The 23,134-nt window shown below is 38.2% G+C and overlaps 1 protein-coding gene across 2 annotated transcripts in view; it reads right to left on the bottom strand.

Annotated features, from left to right (window-relative positions):
• Window positions 1-312: 312 nt before the first annotated feature.
• dcc (DCC netrin 1 receptor) overlaps window positions 313-23,134 on the bottom strand; it is a 400,100-nt gene continuing 377,278 nt past the window's right edge. For both annotated transcript variants that reach the window (XM_028463510.1, XM_028463511.1), the window contains 2 exons: window positions 17,695-17,840; window positions 313-1,108 (listed from right to left, as the gene is read on the bottom strand). In XM_028463510.1, the coding sequence (XP_028319311.1) occupies window positions 1,019-1,108; window positions 17,695-17,840 (236 nt within the window). In that variant the 3' untranslated portion in view covers window positions 313-1,018. The remainder of the gene's footprint in view (window positions 1,109-17,694; window positions 17,841-23,134) is intronic.

The raw sequence follows: 23,134 nt of genomic DNA, 5'->3' as shown, positions 1-23,134 counted from the left end.
TGCATTCCCTGATGAAGATAAGAATTGCTTTTTAAAGCAAAACAAGCTTAAAAAAAAAAAAGAATAAGCTCAGAAGACATTTTGGCAACAACACAATTGCTTGCAGGTAAAGACTTAAGGGTCCCAGTAAAGGGAGTTAGAAGCTGGTAAGACTGGGAGTCTATTATCATTTTTATACAGAAATTATATTGTCATATTTGTTCCAGCTCCTGGAGATGTAGACATCTATTAACTAATTAAACCGTCATCCTCAAAGGAAATCCAGCAATCAAAGGCGAGGGAGAAACATTTTTAAGTTTGTGGAGTCTGGTTTAGTACAATTCAATGTTTGGGAAACACCCTTCATCAATACAAGAGCTCCCTAAAATTAGATTAAAAACGGTTTTGTTGAAATTTTGATGGTTGAGGATTTCTCTCTATAACTCACTGTAAAGTTTAGTCACAGGGTTCACACCATTCAAACATCTTGTAGATTCAAAGAGTTGGGGAAAGCCAAAAGGAATGCTTCCAACAATGAGGGAAAAAAGGTGAGGTACAGTCACAGTAACTGAGTTTATGAGAACTCAGCGGAAGAATATGCTAATAAATACCACAAGTAGAAAAAACAGGAGGATCTTCTTTTCTGTGATAGTCGGTTCCTCCTGTCCCATTTGGTCGAGGCGCTAGGCATCTTTTTATTTTTCGGTTGAGATTGAAGTTTCCACAAGGGTTCCAGTTTGAACTCTTAAACCTTTTGAAACAGGTTCTGTTTGTGGTGCTGATGCTGTGCTGCTGCTGCTGCAAAGGTCCTCCGTGTATTTCCCTTTCGTCCAAGCCCCAAACCCCATCGGTACCAACCATGACCAGGTGAAACTGAATAGAGACGATCCAGCACATACAAGAGTTTATTCCACAAGGATTTTCTCAAACCCAGATTTGACCTGTTTCCAAACCACAGGTGACATCAGGGACTGAAGTAGGTTTCGGGCTGATCCACGGCTCACATGTGGGATGGGCTTGTCCATGGAGGGATCACACGTTAGAAGGCAGAGCCAGTAATAGCGTTGAGCTGCTTCATCAGCCCTTCTAAACTTGCCATCTGCTCTGACAGGTCATCTTGCTCATAAACCTGGAGGAGGAAAGAAAAATGATTACAGAGAAGAATGATAACATGTGTGGAGAACATCTGAGCAACTCTAAATACTGTTATTGGACCTAAAGGACCAAAGATGAAATTATGTGTCATGCTCATGAATCAGATGTCAGTGTTTGAAAATCAACCATCCATCTATCCATGATTAGTAGCTCTGGTTATTGATGGCTTCATTTTATTAAGAGACACTATCGAACATGCCAACGGTGACTGTGGGAGACACTGGGGGCCAACGTAAATGCATTGCAAATTACAATTTCATTTAGATGACACTTTTATCCAAAGTGACGTACAATACAAGCAGTTAGGGTTGAGGGACTTGCTCAACATCAAACAGCGATGGCCCAGGTTGGATTCGAACCAGTCGCTCTCTGATTATAAGCCCACTTCCTTAACCGTTATGCCACCACTGCCATCATACAAGGAGTAAACAGATAAAAATGTTTGACATACTGTATGTACACTGATCTATTTATTTTCCCCCTTAAAGTAAGTACATTTTAATTATAAAGTGCTTTTCACAGGTAAAAAAAAACACAAAGTGCTGTACAAACATTTCAGTATCATCCCATTCAAAGAAAGACAATCACATGTAACATGGGAGGACAAGAACGGGAGAAACTGTGGGTCGCCATGGGCACGCAGGCACCCCGTATTTAGATGAAAAATGGGATTATACCAATTTGATTATTTTCTCTTTAAAAAAGCTGAACTTTTGCATTTCCAGTTCACATTCGCACTTCCAGCTTTCTGTATGTAACTACATTTATATGGTGCTTTTTTCAAGGAAACTCAAAGCATGTACAGAAACCATTATTCATTCACACCAGTTACTCACATCAGTCACACCAGTGGTGGTAAACTAAACTGTAGCCACAGCTGCCCTGGGGCATGCTGCCATTTCCCGCCTATGGTAAACCACCAACATTCACCCACAATTCATAGACATTCATATGAGGCAATGTGGGTAAATTGCCTTGCCCAAGGACACAACGACAATGACTTGGATAGAGCGGGATTTGAACACCCAACCCTTCAGTTATTTGACGACCCAATCCACCACAACTTTTCCCTTGACCAATTCTAAAATGCACAAAGATCATTGAAATGTCACAACATTATAATTTTTTTTTTCTATGGAAGCCAAATAAATGTTTGCAGGGCCTGTAAAAAATAAGACAAAGACTATTTGGCTCACAAACTGTGAAGAATAATCATACATTTCCTGTAAAGCTCCTCACCTTTTTGGCCCAGACGGACCTTACATGACCTGTTCCTGAAGAAACAACGTTTCTCCAGCTTGTGTTTACAGTACCAGCTATGAAAATATCAGGGGAACAATCTCTTCAACACTGAAAAGAGTAAAAACATAAATTTGATACAGGACAGACAAATTACAGCATTCTTCCCTGTCAATTACTGGTATCTCTATTGAGACAGAGTCTCTTTATACACTATGGGGGAAAATGACCTTTAACAGACAGTTTTGTCCAGAAGCACATGGGCTTTAAAACTGCTTAACAATAGAAGTCACATTTTAAAAAGGTGCCTGTATGTCAATCCAAAAGTTGTTCTCAGGGATTAACTCAAGAAGAATAGCTGAAAGCAGAAATTGTTGCTCAAAAGTTTGTTTTAGTCTCTAAAATGTGTTATCAGACGGTCATGTGACTTTGAACTTGTGCATTACATTGTGGGATTTGGAGTTTTTTTTTTACTTCATTCTTTCATTATTTGACTTATTTCTCACCAGACAACGAAGACATTGATTCATGTGACATCATTTTCATCCTGCTTTGTTCATCACAGCTGTTCTTAACCTAATTGGAGACACTGAACCCTGCACGCTTTATCAGTGCATTCACTGAACCCTTCGTAGCTGGAAAACACAAACTCAGCTAAGCATCGGCTGGTTTTTAGCTTTGATCAAAACGCTTGGTTTGACATGCTACTTGGATTTCTTCTGTATTCAGATGTTTCCATGGAAGCCAAAATATCAACATGCATGTTTTGTCAAAAAACGTGTAAAAAACACCAGAAATGTCACTTGGGCAGTGTTTTTGGTACAGATAAAAAAAAAAAAATGTTTTATGTGATTAAGCACAGGATATAAATACGTTCACTTAGCCAGGTGATTTCAGCCTGGCTACGTGTACGCTCCTGTGACATGGGGGGAGATCGCAGCGTCTGACCAATCACATTTATGGCAAAACCGTGTAGAGCAACTTACGTCACAAGTGAGGAATAATTATTTAAAAATATGAAGATTTAAAATCCAGAACTCAGACAACATTGTCGCTGCAGAAGAAGCAGGAAAGAAAGAATGCAGGCAGGAAGTTGCTGACACTGTTAATGGGTAAAAGCTTGAGATGAAATGAACAGCGCTCTGATCAGCCAGTTTCCCTTTATTAAGGTAGAATAAGGTTTATTCAGGTAGTCCTCCTCAATATATCACACATATACTGGGATGAGAGCACTGTGTTTCCTGCTGAAACTGTCTGTGTCACTATAGCGTATGAAAGAATGAATGAGTTGATTCATCCGTGAAACAGAGAATGCCCAACACGGGCTTCATCAGCTGACTGTAGATCAGTCCATCAGATGTAAATCTATATCTTTCCTAAATGATATCATTGGATGATATCAAAGGATTACATGTATCCATTAATAATCTATCTTTCCTAAACACAGCTGCCAGATCTGCACCAATCAAGATCTTCTAACAATGGGCAGGGCATAGACCTTTTTCACACTTCCTGTGGCTATAGCTTTAGCGTTAGACAAAAATGCTCATTCTCGGCGTGGTTGCTCTTGTTCTGTTCCTGGTTGCTCTTGTGGGGGGCAAGAAAACAGCCGTACCTGTATACCCACGCTTTTCTGATGGGCCCAGACCAAAGGAGGCAGTAGATCTAAGCAGTTAGAAGGGATGAGGGTCTGGAATATGTATTCTACATTACACCGCCTTAAAAGTGGAGCTGTTCCATTTCTCTTTCCCTGGAATAATTTTATCTCACTACCGAAGACGGAGTCGGCCTTCGAGAGGGCTCAGAAACGGCAGCTTGTCCTCTCACAGCAAGCTAGCCATGCTAAAGCTGCTACGACACGTCCACCCACAGGTAAATAAGACAAACACATGTCAGAATGTTACAATATAACTTAAAAGGTCTATAACACGCCTCTCTTTAAACATTCCAAATATTTTAGCAGACTAAATTAGGTTTCTTTATTATAATGTTTATACTTCATATGTTGTAGATAGCGGTTAGTTCACGAAGCTACTTCTTTTCTTATCTTGATAGCTGTGGATATATTCTTCATAGAAGAACTTATACCGCTTATCAAGTTTATTTGTTCGGTTATTCACCGCTGTGATGGCCTCCGCATCAGCGAACAATAAAGCTGGCAAGTTGAGCAACGCTGTTGAAAAAACAAGAGCCATTTTCCCTTAGACCCACAATAACAGGAAGTTACTCGACACCCGGAGGCGCTAATTCCGGTTGTCGTGAAAAAAGTCTATTTCCCAAGAGAACTGAGGGACTTTTGTACTCACTCAGATCTTATCCCCAAACAGGTTATGAAGTCGTTACCACTGTGATTTAACCCATTAAGACGTTAGCCAGCGTCGTAGTACACCACACACCGAATATATCCTGGGTGTTAGTGCAATAAGATGAAATCCAACTTCGTAGTACAGGCCCTTTAAATTTGATTTTGAAATAACTGAAAGTGTGTGCCTCAGCTGCCGCAAAGCTCATCACGCACACTAGTACATGCTGTTATGTGTGCTTAATGTTTCTTCACTTTAAGCTACAATGACTCATGCTGGCAACAATGGCGGATTCCCTCCTGACCCAGGCTGTGCTAATGCCAGTATGACCACTGCTTTAGTTAACAGCAATTCCAGTCATGCAGGAAAAATATTCTAAGCACATCAGGATTACGCGGAAGGTATTACATTACAACCACAGCTTGTGGTATTATTGTGAGAGCAGGAGTAACCTGCTGTGATTTGGAACTTCACATCAGCGGAGTTGGAATTGATCGTGGGGAGCACGTGCAAAGCTCATGTTCAGGTCATCACACCAAAGCTGCGAGGCTCAGATTGTTAGTGAGCCAATCACTTCAGCAGCTGCATCTCTCCCTCTGCATCCTCACACTCCAGCAATCTATTTTCTAAGTCAACTCACATAAGAGTACTGAAGCCTCATCGATCACAATGACTGTTGTGTTGGATTTAAATCTGTTCAATTGTTGTAGAACAGTGCGGTGTAGAATTTCAATATGCACTTCTGAGTGAATCAAATAACAGGTGACTTCAAGTAGGCTGTAATGGATTATCGTTCGTCAGTGAGTTTGATATGTGAAGTTTTGACTCTTTGCACACCAATGGCTGCCTGAAGGAAAAAAGTCTAAACAAAAAGTTGGAAAACTTGTGACCTTTTCACTCTTGGTGATTGTTTTCCAACTCATTAAAATGTAGCACGTCTATTCCAAGCCGATCCACTTAATTGAATCAGGTTCTTGCTTTTTGAGGATAGTTACAGTGAATAGCTGTACTTTAAATATCTGTGATACCAATAGAGATCATTGATTCAGCGTTACATTTCATATCTGATTTTCCCTTAAGCACTTTCCACTCTTTCAAACTTTTGATTTTTGTAAAGACGAAACTCCATAAGTTTGGCAAGTTCAGAATTGACATCGTCTGTAGGATTTGGAGGCTTGTGGTGAAGACAGGAGTCGTAGTCAGTCTTCCCAGTTTAAACCCTTTTTGCAACAGTGCCAAATAGCGCTTGTAGATGCAGAATAATAGGCGAGAAATTAAAAATACAACATTGAATTGGTCAAACTATCAAAAGTAACCCAACTTTAGGAGAACTTGACAAACACTACTGGCCTTAACAAGCCTCTGCAAAGGAGCTCTGGAGCATACAGCTCTATCCAGGATCAGAGGAGCATCATCCACTGCTTATATACTGGAAGCTACAAGACAAACCTAACGTTAACCAAATAACTAACAAAAATATTTATCAATGGGTCAAACCATTACTTATGCATAAGGGAGTATAAAAAACAGTAAACAGATACATATGGGTTACAGTTTGAAGAAAGATGTATTACAACAAAACAACGGACTATTCATGTTTTCAAAATTAAAATCTTTGTAATAAAAGAATAGCTGGTTAAAGCGTTAATCATGATTAATTAATTTTTTTTTTTTTTTCGCTCCAAAAATTGAGGAACGTCTCTCATTTCACAAGTTCCCGGTAAACTCGTAATAAAAAAAATAAACAAAATTTTGTTGTTTAAGCTCACTCGTTGTTTTCATTGATTCAGTCATACACCAAAATCCATGAGAAAAATGTTGCTTCTGGTGTCAGATATTATGAGATTAATTTAGATGAATTAGACCTCTAAGATAAATATTATATTTAACATTTATCTTATTCTGAAGTTCCAAACATCAACTATATTTATACTGTACATACAATCCAAGCCACTGATGGATTAAAACTACCCAGAATTAATGTTTACCCCAAAAAAACCTACTACCAGCTTACAAATGGTACGTTACAATAATAATGAAAATAAATGAAAAAAAAAACAAGATTATTGTGCCTCATTTGGCACTTCCACATGTAAATGAGCCAGTATGTAAAACACCTACAACATCAGATCTCAGTCTCTGCAGGACCTTCACATTTAAAATCATTCAGGGCATTCATTCATATATATATAAATTACAAAAAATAAGAACTTGATAAATGTACCATATAGTATAATTAGATTTAGTGATTGAAAGCATTAAGTGTAAACAACTGTGGTAAACCAAGCCATGATTGACCAGTCAGTTCAGTGTTTCATGTTAACTTCCTCGTCTGCTTTGTGCTTCCACTAAAGCCAAGCTGTCACTGAGCTGCAGCTTCCTGTCAGCCATCATCATACCTCTGCTTTTATCTCACAGCGGGTTTCACCAACACCGCATAGATGGATAAACATGTGCATGTGTCACTGTTCAAACACTACTATTACACAAGTCATGCACTGGGGCCGTTCATAGTCAGCCGTTTACATCAGCAACATTATGGCAACTTTAAAATCATTTAAAACATCTTTGTCGACTTTTATGAGAACAATACAAATGTTGATCAGATCCAAAGATATATTCTATTTCACTGTAGATAAGTTATGTCGTGTTTGATAAGTGTGTACAGTATATAGTGTGTAGACATTATAAATGCTTGTCACAAAGTAAATTAATAAAATGCTACAGTAATTTAAAAGTGTTCTGTAAGTCTTTCCCCGTAAACTCTTACAAGTAAAGCAATTTTTTTCTTAACATGTATCTACACTGTTGCAGGTCATGAAGCATATCCTACTTTAGAATCAAATTTAATCTTTAAATGTTAAATGTTCATGCAAATTTGGCCCGTGTTTAGATGTTGTGACAAAATACAAGGACACGAGGCTGTTAAATGTGGAAAAGACTTAGTCATAAACCAAAAATCAATCTGTGCAGATTGAAAACTGATTTGTAAATTGGAAATTAGTCTGGTCCCGCTGAAGCTTTTACCCTATAAAACGATGCTGCGGCAGCTTTCAATGGATATCTGCCTCGGGACAGCTTGAAGCCCCCTCTGCTCATTTATAGATTTTAATACTGGCTACATTTAAAACATCATTGAAATTTCGATAAGATCAGGAAGTAAACAGCAAAACTGAAGATCCACCAGCTGCAGCAGTTCGACAGTTACTAAATAACACACAGAGAAGTAGCACATTTGATATATATATATTACATACATAAACCATCACAATATAATAATCTTAAGTATTTGTTATTAATGATATAACCATATGGCAACTTTTTTCCTGACTTCAAATGAATAACCATGAAGCAAAATAACAGTCCTATGATTCATGCATACTCTTAAAAAGAATCCTCAAAAATCAATAAATAATTTATTCAGTAGCTTATTTTGGTGTTATCAAATGTCATCTAGCAATTTAATTAATTCAATTTTACATAAATCAATACTCGTTTATATACAAATTTACACTCATTGGACAGAATGTCTCGCAAGGATAAACAATCAAAGTCACACTCCCACTCACAGTCAAATGAGGTTTGGAACATTTACAGTAAATTTCAATGGGGACTTGAGCACGGAATTTTGGGAATATTAAAAAATATAAAAATATAAACTTTTCCTGGGCATTATTTATTGGAATTACCTGGAAATTGGGAATTTTCAAATTTGATAACTTCCAATGAAAATTCTAAAAATTGAAGGTTGACCCTTAACAGGAATGTTAAAAATAGTTTGGAAAATATATTTCAGCATCATTCAAAATACCAAATACTTTCTTCCAGGTACCTCCAATAAATAATTAAAATTGAGAGTTTACAATTTTGAATTATCCCTAAAGTACTGAACTTAAGTTCGCGTGGAATTTTAAAGAGAATTTTTCCACCCCTTCGCAATCCTAACTGGAATAAACACATCAGGAACAGGCGAATCCACGCTCACATAACTGTGAAACAGATCCATAAATGTGGTAAACTATAGCAGCAGTATTGTGCAGCTGTCCGTGTAAGGGTGTGTAGTTGCCCTGGAGCGATGAAGACCCCAAGGCAGATTACATGAGACAAGCTCAGCAGGGAAAGACCTCACAGTTCAACCAGGCATCCAACAGTCTGTGGCGTCAGATTCCATCATTGCTAAATAGAGTGTTTTAGCAACAAAGAGAGTGGCTTTGACATGAGCATATAAAGGGTTCAAACCCAACACTAACTGAAGGGTACTCGGAGTGATGTCTTTTATGAGATTTCCTCAAATCTTTGTGAGTATGGCAGCAATTCTAGTCAAACAGAAGAAATAGAGATGCACCACAGCACAATGTCAGCCTCTTTCACTTGAATCCGTGTTGTTTTGGCACAAATTTTGCAAACTATTGTGCATGATTTCAGAATGCCAACTCATTAATGAATTTATTAATGAATGCAAACATGGTGAAGACCACCCAGCACAAATTTGGGCTCTGCAGACATGAGCATAGTGTGGGAATGCAGCGTAGCCGAGGAGAGTAATTACACAATCTGAAATGTTGGAGGTGTAATTAAAAAAGAATTACAGCAAATGAAGCAACCTGGATGTACTCGCGGCGCCACGGATGGGTTCCACTTTGATCAAAGCCCACCCAGGTCCTGTTCATCCAATAATTAGCCCATGTGAAGCTTTGATTAAAAGCTTTTCAGCTCATCAGCAGCTTGCACCCCACATGTGGACTTTAAACCTCCCTACAGGCGGCATCGTCAGTGCCTGATCCTTTGAGAAGATCCTTTCAGAACCTTTCAATGCATGCGTGTCGACTACGTCACTTCCTTCTCTCGCAATCTTTACGACAAGAGCTCCTGGAATGTGATATTTGAATGTAAACTGACCATACAAAGTTTTTTTATATTTTAATAGTACATACAGTATTTAAATATGTGACTGTTTTTGTGACGTTTTTAAATGTTAAAGGTATAGAGGAGGATTTATTCAAAGTTTAGAAAAGTTTTGAAAAATTGCACATGCACAATGCTTTACCTGCTCCCAAGAGATTTGCACTTTTCCCACTATCTCAGACTCGCCACCGGTAAGTGAAAAGTGTGCATGCGCAGCAAGCGAAAACTAGCTCGGGGGATGAGCATGTAGGATGGCCTTACGTAAACATATCACCAGAATGATTGACAATTAGGAGGACCAATAGTCTTCATGCCAAAATAACATCCTCCACTATACCTTTAATTAAAAGAAAAAAAAGACAAAAAGGAAAAACCACTGCAAGATAATATGTACAAAAATGAATCAAAACACAACACACAACATTGACAATTAAAAACCAAACAGAAAATAAAATAAAAACCAAAATAATCGGAATTCTCTCAAAACATACGTTTCCAATAATTTAGGAAATCTTGTCAGAAGGTTTAGAATGCACAAACTTTCAACACGCAACGCTTGATTCTGGTTTTACTGACCAGGAATCGCCACCTGAAGTCAGCGCTCAAACACAGTAAAGTCGGACTTCTAAAATAATTTGCCTGACATCCCACAACAACGACGGCACTCATGCACAACAATCAATTTCACTGAATTCTTAGCGTCAGTTTCGCAGAAAAGGGCTGAAATGAAGATAAAGGGAAGCCCGTTTTTTTTGCTTATTTTAACTGGCCCATTCAGTTTAGTTTTGTGGAGGCCCGCCCACAATCAAAATCACGGACCGTAGGTAGTCAGTGATCTGTAAAGAAGTTTTTGTAGACATCAACAAGAGTTCCATGAATCAGTGATTGATTGCTCAACCTCACGAACCCGAAGTGTGTCTCCTTGTAGTGAAATTGAATTGCGTGCAGTAAATCTGAATTTGAGAAGCAGAAATATATTGAATTTTTGAAATATACTATGATTATTTTTTTTCAACAAGAAAAAACACAATTTGAAGTTGTTACTTTGAAAGTCAATACAGACTATTGAAATTCAGTTTCACCAATCGCAGACTGAATCATAACATAACCTAACCACTAGAGCAGACATGGGCTCATCTGTAAACAGTCGCATTTACTGGTTCAATAAACGGGAAGAGATTCAAATTGTGATGTAGCTGGTTATGATTTACAGTCCGCATAAACAGGACTGAATCATAACATAACCTAACCGCTAAAGCGGACATGGGCTCGTCTGTAAACTGTCTCATTTACAGACCTGGGAGTCGCTGTTAGCTTACCAACATACGGGAAGAGATTAGTCACCTTTACAATAAGTGCTGACTAGGCCATTGGGAGTGAGGCCCAAGGCCAAGGCAGACTTGATACTAATGTATCATGTTTTTCTGCAGTCAGTGCCTTCTCCTCGTTTTTCTCTCTCTGCTCTGTTTCAGGTGTCGTGAAGCTGATGATGGCAGTTCCTGATCTGTGGTTCACGGCTCAACTAGTCTGAGCCACTCTGATGTTCTATCTCTCTATCCTGTTCTGTTGGTCCTTCTGTCCACTAACCCCAACCAGTCCACGCAGATGGCTGCCACCTCTGAACCTGGTTCTAACGGAGATTTCTTCCTGTTAAAAGGGAGTTGTTTCTTCCCACTGTCGCTAAATGCTTGTTCATGTGGATCTTGTTGGTTTTTTCTTTGTTACTATGAATTTTATATTTTGATAAGCGCATTGAGATGACTTTGTTGTAAATTGCGCTATACAAATAAAGTCGAATTGAATTGAATTAAAAGGCTAAGCACATACAAAAGCTGCCCTATGTGCTATCATAATAATATATAATTATAGATTTGTTTCTTTTGTTGATTGACTTTTCCACCATGATCAACTCAGGTGACATCACTGATAATGATCCTTATAGATATGGATTTGTTGGTGAATGCAAGTTGGACAAAGATCTGGACAGATCTCGAAATGCTTGAAAACACTAGAGTCTCACACAGGTTTAAACATATTCTGCTCTGTGCATTCATTTACACATAGTCCTGTACGGCTTCTTCCCGAGAGACATAAATCTCTGCTCTGATATAAAAGGCAGTAGAGATTCCCATTACCAGAAAGGAAATGACAAAAAGCTCCTCTGAGGCTGTACTTTATCTGTGTATTACACATGCAGTGTGACCTTGTGACTTTCCACTTTCCATCAGAATGAGACCATAAAAGCTCATCTGAGGAGCGCCGCACTGTCACAAGTGCTTTGCTTCACACAAACAAAAAGGCTGCTGCAAAAAGAAGTGGGAAAATAAACCAAACTAAATTCTGCGACCTTTTGATCTAATTTGTTGACCTATAACAGCAGAGTTTCATTGAGTCAGTAAATGCTTCATCGATGGGATAAAACGTCTGTCGATACTCTGCGTCCCCTCAGATATCCTGTTATCTCTGCTGCCCTGCTGACCTGGATTCTCTCCTCTGCTCTCAGAGCCAAAAGAGCTTCTATAAACTCTATTACACTGGTGCTGATTACTGGGAATTTTTTCACATTTTATGCAATATTCAGTGTTGGTCATCGCTAGGAATTTTTATCATTGCATGACTTTCTGTGATTGACTTGCAAATATTAATTGCATTGTTACCTGCCAGAGCAAAAATACAATAAACCAAATGGTGAAATATACTGTGATATAAATAAAAGTTTAATAACTTTTTGGTTCTGTGCTTTTAAAAATAACACTATGCAATACAATATATCCTAAAATAACATAATATATTAATAATATAATATTGTTCAATGCTAATTTCAGCCAATACTATAAATTGTAAATAGCAATTTATAAATAATCAGTAGGCTAGTTTTAAGGCATAAAATGTGCATGTCAAAATATTTATGTTTGCGTGGCTTCGTGCGTGTGCATGTGTCTTCCTCCTCCTCAGCTTGTGTTCCATGTCCATACTGTGTTCTTCTGTAATGATAGTACAGTACAGTTTATGGATGAATTGATTTGAGTGTAATCTTTAAAATACTTTTGAATTTGCTCTGCCGGTGCATATGGCATCACTGAGTGAGAGATGTTTAAGACATGAGTTTATTGTTAATAAACTACAACATCAGCAGTGTAAAAGTAGAAGTTTAGAATGACTTGGTTCCGCAAGAACCCACAACTGCGACAGAGGCACAGCAAATGAACTGAAACAGCGTTCCATTGGAACAACATTTGTATTCTCCGCATCAGAGCTGCATATTCTCTGCACTGCTGGAACACTTTACTGAGACTAAATCTCACAAGAGCAATACAAAATAGTGTATTGGGGTGAAATTAGTGTGTGGCACAAAATAGTCCAGAGTAAAAATAAATGGCCCACACTGAACTGAAACCCCCTCCATTTTATCAGGATGTATTACAAATGTGCTGCGCTGCACAACACACACAATTCTCCCTAAGCACTAGTGTGTGTGTGTGCACCTGTGTACATGCCTGTTTGTGTGTGTGTATGTGTGTGTGATGGATAGGCCAAGGGGCTGATGGGAAAAGACTAGATCAATTACAGAGATAGAGCAGCAGATGAAGGAACAGCCATGCTGACCTTTAACACCCTCCTCCCTCACCCCCCCTCTCCTCTTCCTTCCCTCCATCTCATTTTCTCCACTTATCCTTATCAGCACAATTGCCTCTCTGATTTTCCTCTTGTCTTTTTCATCCCCTCGTTCATCTCTTCTCTCCTTTTGCATAATAATCCATCAGTGTTTGTTGTCATGGCAACACTCTTTTTACTTCACTTTTTCTTCAAATTTTCTATTTTCTGTATTCGTCCCAAAGCATCCCACTACTACGATGCATCAGACCATTTCCTCCACCTTTACCCCATCTACACTCCCCTTTTTCTTCTCTAGGCTTTTCCTGTTGCCTTGGCGACGTCTCCTCCTGTCTTAATGTCATTGAGTCACATATGAATATTTAACAGGTCCAATGTCCTACGTCCATCCACATCATGTGCTGTCGTTTATCTCCTTGCCTGTCGTCCTCTCCTGGCTGACACTCCACTTCTCTCAATCAGCCTCCACGTCCACTTCTTCTGCACCTTCATATCCCTTAAAGCCCCTCCCTCTGTTTTCTTGGTTATTCCTCTTCTCTCAGACATTCTTCATGTTTTACCTATTTACCTCCTTTGTTCCTCCAAGTTTATTCTTTCTTTTCTTGCATATATCTAAATTCTTAATTATTTTTTTTCTAGTTGTGTTGTGCTGTATTTGCTGCTTAGTTTTCCTTCTTCTGTTTGACCACTTACCCCAATAATGACAGAAATCAGAACATCTCTAACCTCACAGTTATTAAGCGCTGTTTTTTTGTGTGTGTGCTCTTTTAAAGCTCAAATATCTAATGCTTGAAGAGAAGGAAATGCTATGCTGTGAATTAGCTTGCTTTTCAAAATATATGCAAAAGTATTCGGCCCCCTTGAACTTTTCGACCTTTTGCCACATTTCAGCCTTCAAACATAAAGATATAAAACTGTAATTTTTTGTGAAGAATCAACAACAAGTGGGACACAATCATGAAGTGAAACGAAAGTTATTGGATATTTCAAACATTTTTAACAAATAAAAAACTGTAAAATTGGGCGTGAAAGCATGAAAAAAAAAGTAGGCATAAAAGGCAGTGGTGGCCTAATGGTTAAGGAAGCAGGCTTGTAAAATCCACCCTGGTCCATCACTGTGGGATACTGAGCAGGTCCCTGAACCCTAACTACTCCCTGGGCGCTACACTGTGGTGCCCACTGCTCCTCAGGGATGTGTTAAATGCAGAAAACACATTTTGTGTATATACCTCTATCATTTGGGCTGGATACTGTCGGAACAACATCCGGCACCTCCTAGATTTTGACCGACACTTACTTGATTGGATCCAGTACCTCATTTTTTTATTTTATTTTTCTTTTCAGCATTTTATTTGCTCTTAGGTGTTTTGATGAAATTTTGAAGTACAGTATTATATTTGGACAGCTGAAACTCATATTGAGTTGAAATCACTGGAAATGTCATTGTACACACAAAATTGAATGCTGGAAATCAGCAGCAGTTAGCGTAGTGAGTAGCAGCACCTGTAGCAACGATGCTAATGCAGGAGAACCTGCCTTCAACAGACAGGACACAGGAGGAGAACTATCCAGGGCACATGAGGACTCAGGGACAGACAGAAGAGAAGGACACGACGGTGAAAATCCTGGTATTGAGACAAAGGCTCAGTTCAAAGCCAAGATGAGCTGCTACTCGTGGCTTATGAAAGACAAGGTAGGCCTTGGATGTGAAATATGTAAAACAGTTGCGAGGATACAAAGTTATCCATGGCTGTTTTAAACAAATAAAAGGTAAGCATACATTATATTTTCATTCTCTGCTGTGCTGCTATTCCATTAGAGGAGTTACAGTGGTGATTTTACACTAAATGAGAGACGGATGCGCTCCGTAACTGGCGATTGTCCGTGGTTCTTTAAAGCCGATTCATCATTATTTCATTAAACATTTAGGTTAACTGGTTGTTTGTGTTCACGTGATATCATTAACCCATTTAGTTAGCAAAAGGTGCTTTAAAAATGTTTTATTCCATGACATTTTTGTCTCTCTCTTACTGTCGGAACAAAACGCGGCCAGTGTTCTGGGACCTGATAATTTACAAATTAAGCACTGCCTCTACATATATGACAAAAAATGACAAATGACAAAGTCAAGAAAGTTAGATGTACACCAGATATAATCAAGTGACGGCACCTAACATCAAACATTGTGGTTTTCATTCAACCAGGTCCAGATCTTTCCGAGTTTGAGGTCCATGATGCTCAGGATTCTCATTAAGCCAAACAAAAAGGATTTCTGTGGCAACACTTAAAGGGTTTGTACCACTGCACTGTGTGTTCCCAAGTGAACGCCATTGGTGGAAGATCTTTCACATCTTGTTTGGCACATTATTTAACAAGATTTAGAACAAAAAAGTGTTGAGTTGAAGGCTTTTTTCCCCCCTTACTTTCAGGTAAAATACACAGCCAAACAAAGGTGAAATATGTTATTATCTTTCTGCCTAATTTGGAGTTCCAATCGTAATAAATCTCACACATTAGCATTCTTAATTCTTAAAAACTCCAGAAATTGACCTTAAAGAAGGTAACCGCAGACGCATGGAGAACTTTCTCCTTTAACATGTCACAGAAAGCCATTAATCACAGCTAATTAGAATAGTCTCTGCACTCTCAGCTCCCGTTTCAGTGACATTTTAATAACACCTCTGTGTTGATTTACACACAGTCTCATCCCACCCCCCACCCCCACGCCCACAGTCAATCTCACTGCTTTACTAATGAACTGCAAACACTGTCGCTTTACGTAATCACAGACCCACCGTAGTTCAAAGGGCACCACTTCCTGTGTTCAGCGTGGCTTATCGCTATCACTAACAAGCTCCAATAGTGTACGGAAAATCTAATATCAAAGCAAATGTAACAACATTCCAACCCACATCACTGTGTACCAAGCAGCGGAGGTTAGAGAAGGATATTTAATGACTTGCTGTGCAAACACATTTGACAATGAACGTTTAAGAACTACAAATCATGTCAGCTAAAGTGTCTCAAGTTGCACATTACCGTAGTGGTTTACTGATATGTAGGAAGAGGTTGGGATGTGTGTTAGCACTGGAACTTTTTTGAAAAACTTTGGTAAAAGTTTGTCAGGTACAAGAGGAACCCGTGTGGGACTTTCTGAGATTGAGGTCCAGTTAGCTCTGGGATTAATTAAATATTACTCATGTTCCCAAGCTGATAAAAACAGGCTTACACTCTGCTGATGATACAGCGTGCACAAACTGATAATATTCAGTTAATAGCAGCATAATATCGTCATATTAATCTATAGCCACAAACGCTTTCTACCATCAGCGATGATGATAAAGAGGAGAGAGGTAAATTGACGTTACCTGGTTATTTATTGTCCAACTGTGGCATACTTTAATATTCTGCTTTTCTAATGATACAGCACATAGAAAATAACAGATGGTTGGAGTGTGTATTTTCTCTATTGATACTGACCACTACAGACCCCACAGAAGCTACAGTTTTGGAAATATTTGACCTAATCATCAACCTATCATGAGAAGGTTGCTGCCACACATTATTAGCTGCCCAATAATCTTGCAGCTTTCTCCTATTATCCTTAGGGTCAATTTGACCCCCTTCAATGTTTATCAATCAAAAAATTTTATTTTCATGAGAACTTTTCCCACACGATAGGCATGAATGTGTGTATCTGTGTGTGTATGGGTGACCTACTACTTAAACCTGGGGTTAGATTAAACCCACGGGTAAAAGGCGTTAGTGATATTTGAGGAGAATAGGAGGGTTAAGGAAAAATGGTTAACTGGGTACATAGTAGGGCTGCTCAAATCAATCGAAATTCGATTACGATTTTGATTATTACACCCAACGATTAAAAAAATAACAACCGAGAGAAAAAAAATGATTAAAAATATGTTTTATTCACTAAATAAAACCAATCCACTATTTAGGAAATCTATAAATAATAAAGCTTGGCAGACACATGTTATTGATACTAACTTTGAATTGTTTAATCCACACACATGCAAGCTCCTCCCCTCCGTCCCGCCCCTCTCAAAGCCAAAGCTAGCCTGCAGGCTAACATGTTGCTAGTGGTCTTGAAACATGGCAGGAGAAACGCAGCAAAAACGCTTGGTAAACAAGTGGCAAGTGAATTTTGGGTTTGATGATGAAGACCCAGAGCAACAACACATCACGTGCGAGAAGTGTTTTGTTTTGTGCAAAAGTGAACACACTTGATTTTAGTGTTTTAAGGATTTGATTTATGTTTAAAGAATATATTTTATGTTTTTTTGTACAAAAAATAAATAACTTTTTGGTTGACAAATAATAATTTGAATAATCGTGATTTCAATTATGACTAAAATAATCGTGATTATTATTTTTTTTCTATAATCGAGCAGCCCTGGTGCATAGACGCATGATGAATCATTCTGTTCCAGAATTTGAATCAGGCTTTCATTCCTTTAGCATTCTCTCCTTCCAGACTTACATTGGTGGAGTCATCAGCAGGTTTAGCTCCTCCCTCCTCAGGTAGGTCTGGAGCTGTAGGTACTGAGACAGGCAGCAGAGGAGAGCGCGCCTTCCCAGCCTGACCCAGAGATGCTGTCTTCACCTGAGGTTTGGGGAGACTCGCACCTGGACAAAAAGAAGGGAATGTTTTTCCAATGTTGATGGTGAGGGTGCAGAAATATTCCAACATAAATCTTAAAGACAACTTTGATTACAGATGCTACAATCAAACCTAAGGGAGACGTAATAATAAACACAGCCAGATGGCTCTTATAGATCATTCCTTTTCCCCAAAAGCGTACTGTAGTTACTAACAAAATAGAAGTAAAAAATGTGTTGATATTTCTTTTTCTTTCACTCCATCATTAAAGTGTGAAAACCATTCTTGCAATTCTAGTTCCAAGGGCTGCAGGACACCCACCACATACAGCTTATTTAATAATGACATGTGTTTATTGATTGTTTTTTTTTAAAGTCTGAATCTTTTACACTGATACACTGATCCTTTATGGTTCACACATGAATACAAATAATTTTATCACATTTTCTGAATCATTGGGTTCAAGAGAAAAACTGAACATGAAAATAAAAACAGCAGAAAACAGAAATTCAGTGTGAATTCAGCCATGTTATTTAAATGATACACGCAGCCAAGAGGATTAGTTTATTCCTCATCTCATCTTTGATCCTTGGCCCAAATGCAAACAGGGTAATGAGGAAAGATGATGACAACAACACTATGAATACTGTGATTAGAGTAGTATGATTACAACAGATTACTACAGTGGTTTCCATACATTTGGGCTTCTTTTGAACATGTCAGATCTGGCAACCCTGAATTAGAACAGTCAATGAGCTTCAAGTCGTTCATTAGCCTGACTTCATTTGGATTCTCAAGCCTATTATTATCGCCCTGTGTCTTGTACAGTATCTCAGACGAGTTGTTTACCGCACACTTCTTCAAGATTTGTCACCTTTATGAATTGTATATTTATTAGGAATGGTTCTAGGCCAGCTTATATGAGTAGGGTTGGGCATCGTTTGGATTTTTAACGATTCTGATTCCGATTCTCAATTTTGATTCCTTTTCTAAACAATTCTCGATTCCAATTCTTTGACTTGTTGACCTGCACAACTTACAGATTTCACAGGAGAAATTTTTTTTTTTTTTGAAAAAGCCTTTACACAGGCCATTTTTATTAATTCATTTAATTAATACAGTTTAATTGGGCTGCTGTAACTGTAATTAGGGTATTCAATTACTAAAGTCCCCAACTGTAACTGTAAAAGTGAAACTTGCTGAAATAAAACTACAAACAAGTTGGCATCAGTCTAAAAAACCAAGAGCTACATCCCAGGTAGATGTAAAACTAAATAAAACAAACTCAAACCCCGGAGCAGTCATGTGACAAATCAATCAAAGAGAGAAAGATGATTATTATTCTGGATACAGTGGAAACAGAAACTATAAAAATAGTTATATTGTGAACCTGTTTATATTGTTTATATTTATATATGAGAGGGTTTAGTAGCAGAAATGTGAAGGTGGCATCATGCGTGTACATCACGCTCCAGCACATTTCATGTGGCTGTCTTCATCGGACTAGGTTGTTGGATGGCCATAAGACACCTGAAAATATATTGACCTAATAATAATCTAAAAAAACAATAATATTAACAATAACAGATCGTAAACATCCACTAGTGCCAAATTTCCTCTTTGGCAGATATTTACAGTTATGTGGATCAGTGATCCTGATCACGGTACCATGATCATTCAAGCTGTAGAAGCAGCTCAAAGAGTAGAACATAGGGAATCACTGATTTTGGAAACTGATCCGGAATCAGTATATTGATCCAAATCCATTCCAAAATAAGATCTCGTGTTCCCTATCCCATTTTGGGTATGTCCTGAGGATCTAATCAAATATATACACAGGCCATTGTGTGGAGCAGAGGTTAGTGAGGTTGAATCGTAGCTCGAGGAAAGTTTAAGTCAAGATATCGGCTCTCGTGGATTAAGTCTGGATGTTGGAGAGGATGCAAGAGTTGTTTACTGGAGTTTTTACAGAAACACAGTAGCAAAGGTGTTTGCTTCTGGAGGGGTGTGTTAATTCTATACATCCGAGTCAAAAATGAAGTAAAAAAGCATCTTTTAGTATCAAAAAACGACTACTTTTTAAATATATTCTACAATATCTTCTATGACCTTATTTTATTCCACAACAGAGCAGACCTTGTTTGGCTCGGATTGTGTGTCGGCTGAAAAAGCTCCACCAGCTTTATTTTGAACTGAAGCACAACCAAATGTGTCCATCTGACTTTTTTAGCATGCTGCTGTCAGACTGAATCAAAACCCCATGAGAAAAATAAATTTAGTAGAAAACCACAATGGGCTGTATGGAGCTGAAGTAAAGGTTGCACATCCATTGTGGAGAAAGCCATGAAAGTTAGTTTCATGGTGCTGGTCTCCCCTCAGGGGGTTTGTCAGAGAAAGATGAGGTGAGGTGAAAAAGTCCTGCAGCTAGCCAGCTAGAGGTGGATTTATTCACCAGACAGAGTGGAGAGGAGGTGTGAAACGCCCGCAGAGGGTCACATCAGAAGGCCTGTATCTGTCTCTGAGCCTGAGCTGAAGATGGAAAGATTTTGCAGTTATAGGAGATTGCAATAGAGGGGGTGGGGCTATTGATCCTGAGAAGAGCCTGTAGTAAATAAAGTCAAAGGAGAAATATGTTATGTTCACAAGTCCATTAACCCCCCTATTGTCCTCAAATATTACAAACACATTTGACCCCAGGGGTATTTGTCTCCAAAAATGATTTTCAAAAATCATCAATCAGGCACTTTGTTTATTTGTTGAATACATAAATAACCCCTTGATAATGAAACCTAGACCTGTTCTCTAGCGCCACCATCAGGCCAAACTTTTAAATCAGAATTCATTTATTTTTTAATAGTTTTCATCCAAATCTTCTCAAATGTACTGACAACATTAATGACCCCAAAAGTATGAACCCTATTGGCTGTGGTGATGATATGATCTTTCCTGCTGTGCCACTGTCAGGTCAAAATTTCAGTTTTAGAGTTAGTGCATCTTGAAAATCTTTCATCCAAATATTTTCTAACATGGGGTACACATTCATGACTCTTACAGAATGCACTATATTGATTAATGTTGGTGACCCTCCCTTTCCTCTCATAAACATATTTATTTACTACTTCAGATGAGAGAGACACACAGACAAGTTTTACACAGCTAAAACAGCTTGGGGTCAAATTGACCCCAGAGGAACACCAATGCGCACAATATGTGTTCAGCACATAGAAAAAAAACCATCATGATCATTTTATATCAATTGTACCCATCAAATTATGGAAAGTCATGAAATATGAGGAAAAACAAATAGTCATTATTTTTTGAATGATAAACATTGAATAGGGTCAAACTGACCACAAGGACAATATGAGGGTTAAGGACCTCTCGTCTTGTCTGAGGATACATGCAGGAGAGAAACCCAAACTCTGTCTGACTCCGCCTCCATAGGTTTCATGGCGCTGCATCTTTTGAGCATTGACCCAAACAGGATTATACCAATGTTTCGAAACCTTTCTTTATCCTTTTGACAAAACATATAATAGAAAAAAGTGAAATTAAATGTAACTATGGTTACAGACTTCCACAGGTTTGTCCCTCTGCTCCAATATCCTTTCCTAATTACTGCCGATATCTATCTTAAGCTCAATCACAGCTTTGTCTGTGCAACAATGCCGTCCCTCTGTGACACGAGATGGAGACGTCCTCCTAAAACATTCATCACAGCAGGCTCTGCTTCCAGCTCCGTCTTTTTTCACACAGACATTCCCATTCCAGCATTAAAGCACACATTCAAACCAATTTATGTGAGTGACTGCATGCTCACCATCACACTTCACTTCTCACACTGGATTTGGAGACGCCATTAAAAAAAAGAGGGTGAGGTCTTAGCTTCATTAGCTAATAGAAACTGAAGGAGGCAGTGGTGGGAGGTGTGGCCTGTATCAACTGCAAACTAGACAGTGGAATAGTGGAATAGATGCTCATTTATTTCTGATTTACATCTATTTATTTTCACTGGAGCAACATCTGTCCAAGAACCACACTGTACTATAGCTGCAGTATCATGGAGAGATGTATTTAGCTCTTATAGTCACCATTGTTATACATTATTTTGCTTCAGGTTTGCAAATTATCCATTTATCTTACCAACTGCTTTTTTTTTTTTAGGGTCACGGCTATTGGAATAGAAAGACAAACACTGACACACTCCCATTCAGTGTATCATGAGCAAATTTAGAGATTTATGTTTTTTAATGGTGGGAAGCATTTTTTTTTTTATTCTATTTTTAACAAAAACACCTTTAATGTCCCTTAGTCATCTATGACACTTGACCAGCAGATATTGCTCATTTTATCAAAAAACATCAGATTATAATTGATCAAAGTGGTTCAGCAAGCTATAGTTTCTAGTACATCCCCAGACTGCACCCTCTTCCCTCACTTGTATGAAAATAGATCTTATTTTATGTTTCACATTTTAAAAACATGCTGTTCTAGAAACTGAGATATGGGCTAAGTTACCATAGATAGGTAGAAAAGACATGTTCGGTATAGGGCGGCTACTTGGAATGATCCAAAATAGTCGTCATCTTACTCTGAACTAGGGTTGCATGGGGGGGGAGGATTTCTGTATTTTATTGGTAAATTAAAATTTTGTAAATTCCCTGTCTAGTCCCATTAATTCCCTTTAAATTTCATAAATTCCTGTTAGTTCTTATGGAAGTTTTAAAACTTCCCAGAATTCTGCAACCCGACTCTGGACTAACTAGAGAGAGCAATCAGCTATAATATAAAAGTGTTTTTTTTATTTACTGCCACGTTGCAAGTCTTGAATATTATTAAATGGTTCATAAAACCACTTTTTGTAAGTGTAAAGTAAAATAGAATGTTGACCATCCTCTCATCTATTTGATTGACTTTAACTTCAGTGCCATTGGAATAATTCAAAGACTCATGGTAGAAAAAAATACTGCTTAACAGTGAATCGATCACACAATTTATAGATACATTTTTATATGAATGTTATCATTTTTGATGTCCCCAGCTCTACCTCTGACAAACAGTGCCTTCAAATCATGAATAAGTACAGATTTGTCACATCAGACTTATACACTTTCCAGATGCCAGACAAGTATTGTGATGTTTGACATTTAGAATGAGTGTCTTGACTAAAGCATCGCATTGTATGTTAATAAATCTCATGTATTTTCCTGATAACTTTATAATGATGTTCTAGAGATGAATGTTCTTATATCCCACCCTCTGATAGAAACTGTGATCAACAAGTAACCAGTGTTTGGTTGTCAGGGTCTAGAGATAATTA

Source organism: Gouania willdenowi, chromosome 12 (assembly GCF_900634775.1).
Source record: "Gouania willdenowi chromosome 12, fGouWil2.1, whole genome shotgun sequence".
NCBI classification, from domain to species: domain Eukaryota; kingdom Metazoa; phylum Chordata; class Actinopteri; order Blenniiformes; family Gobiesocidae; genus Gouania; species Gouania willdenowi.
This window is presented reverse-complemented; position numbering and strand designations above follow the sequence as displayed.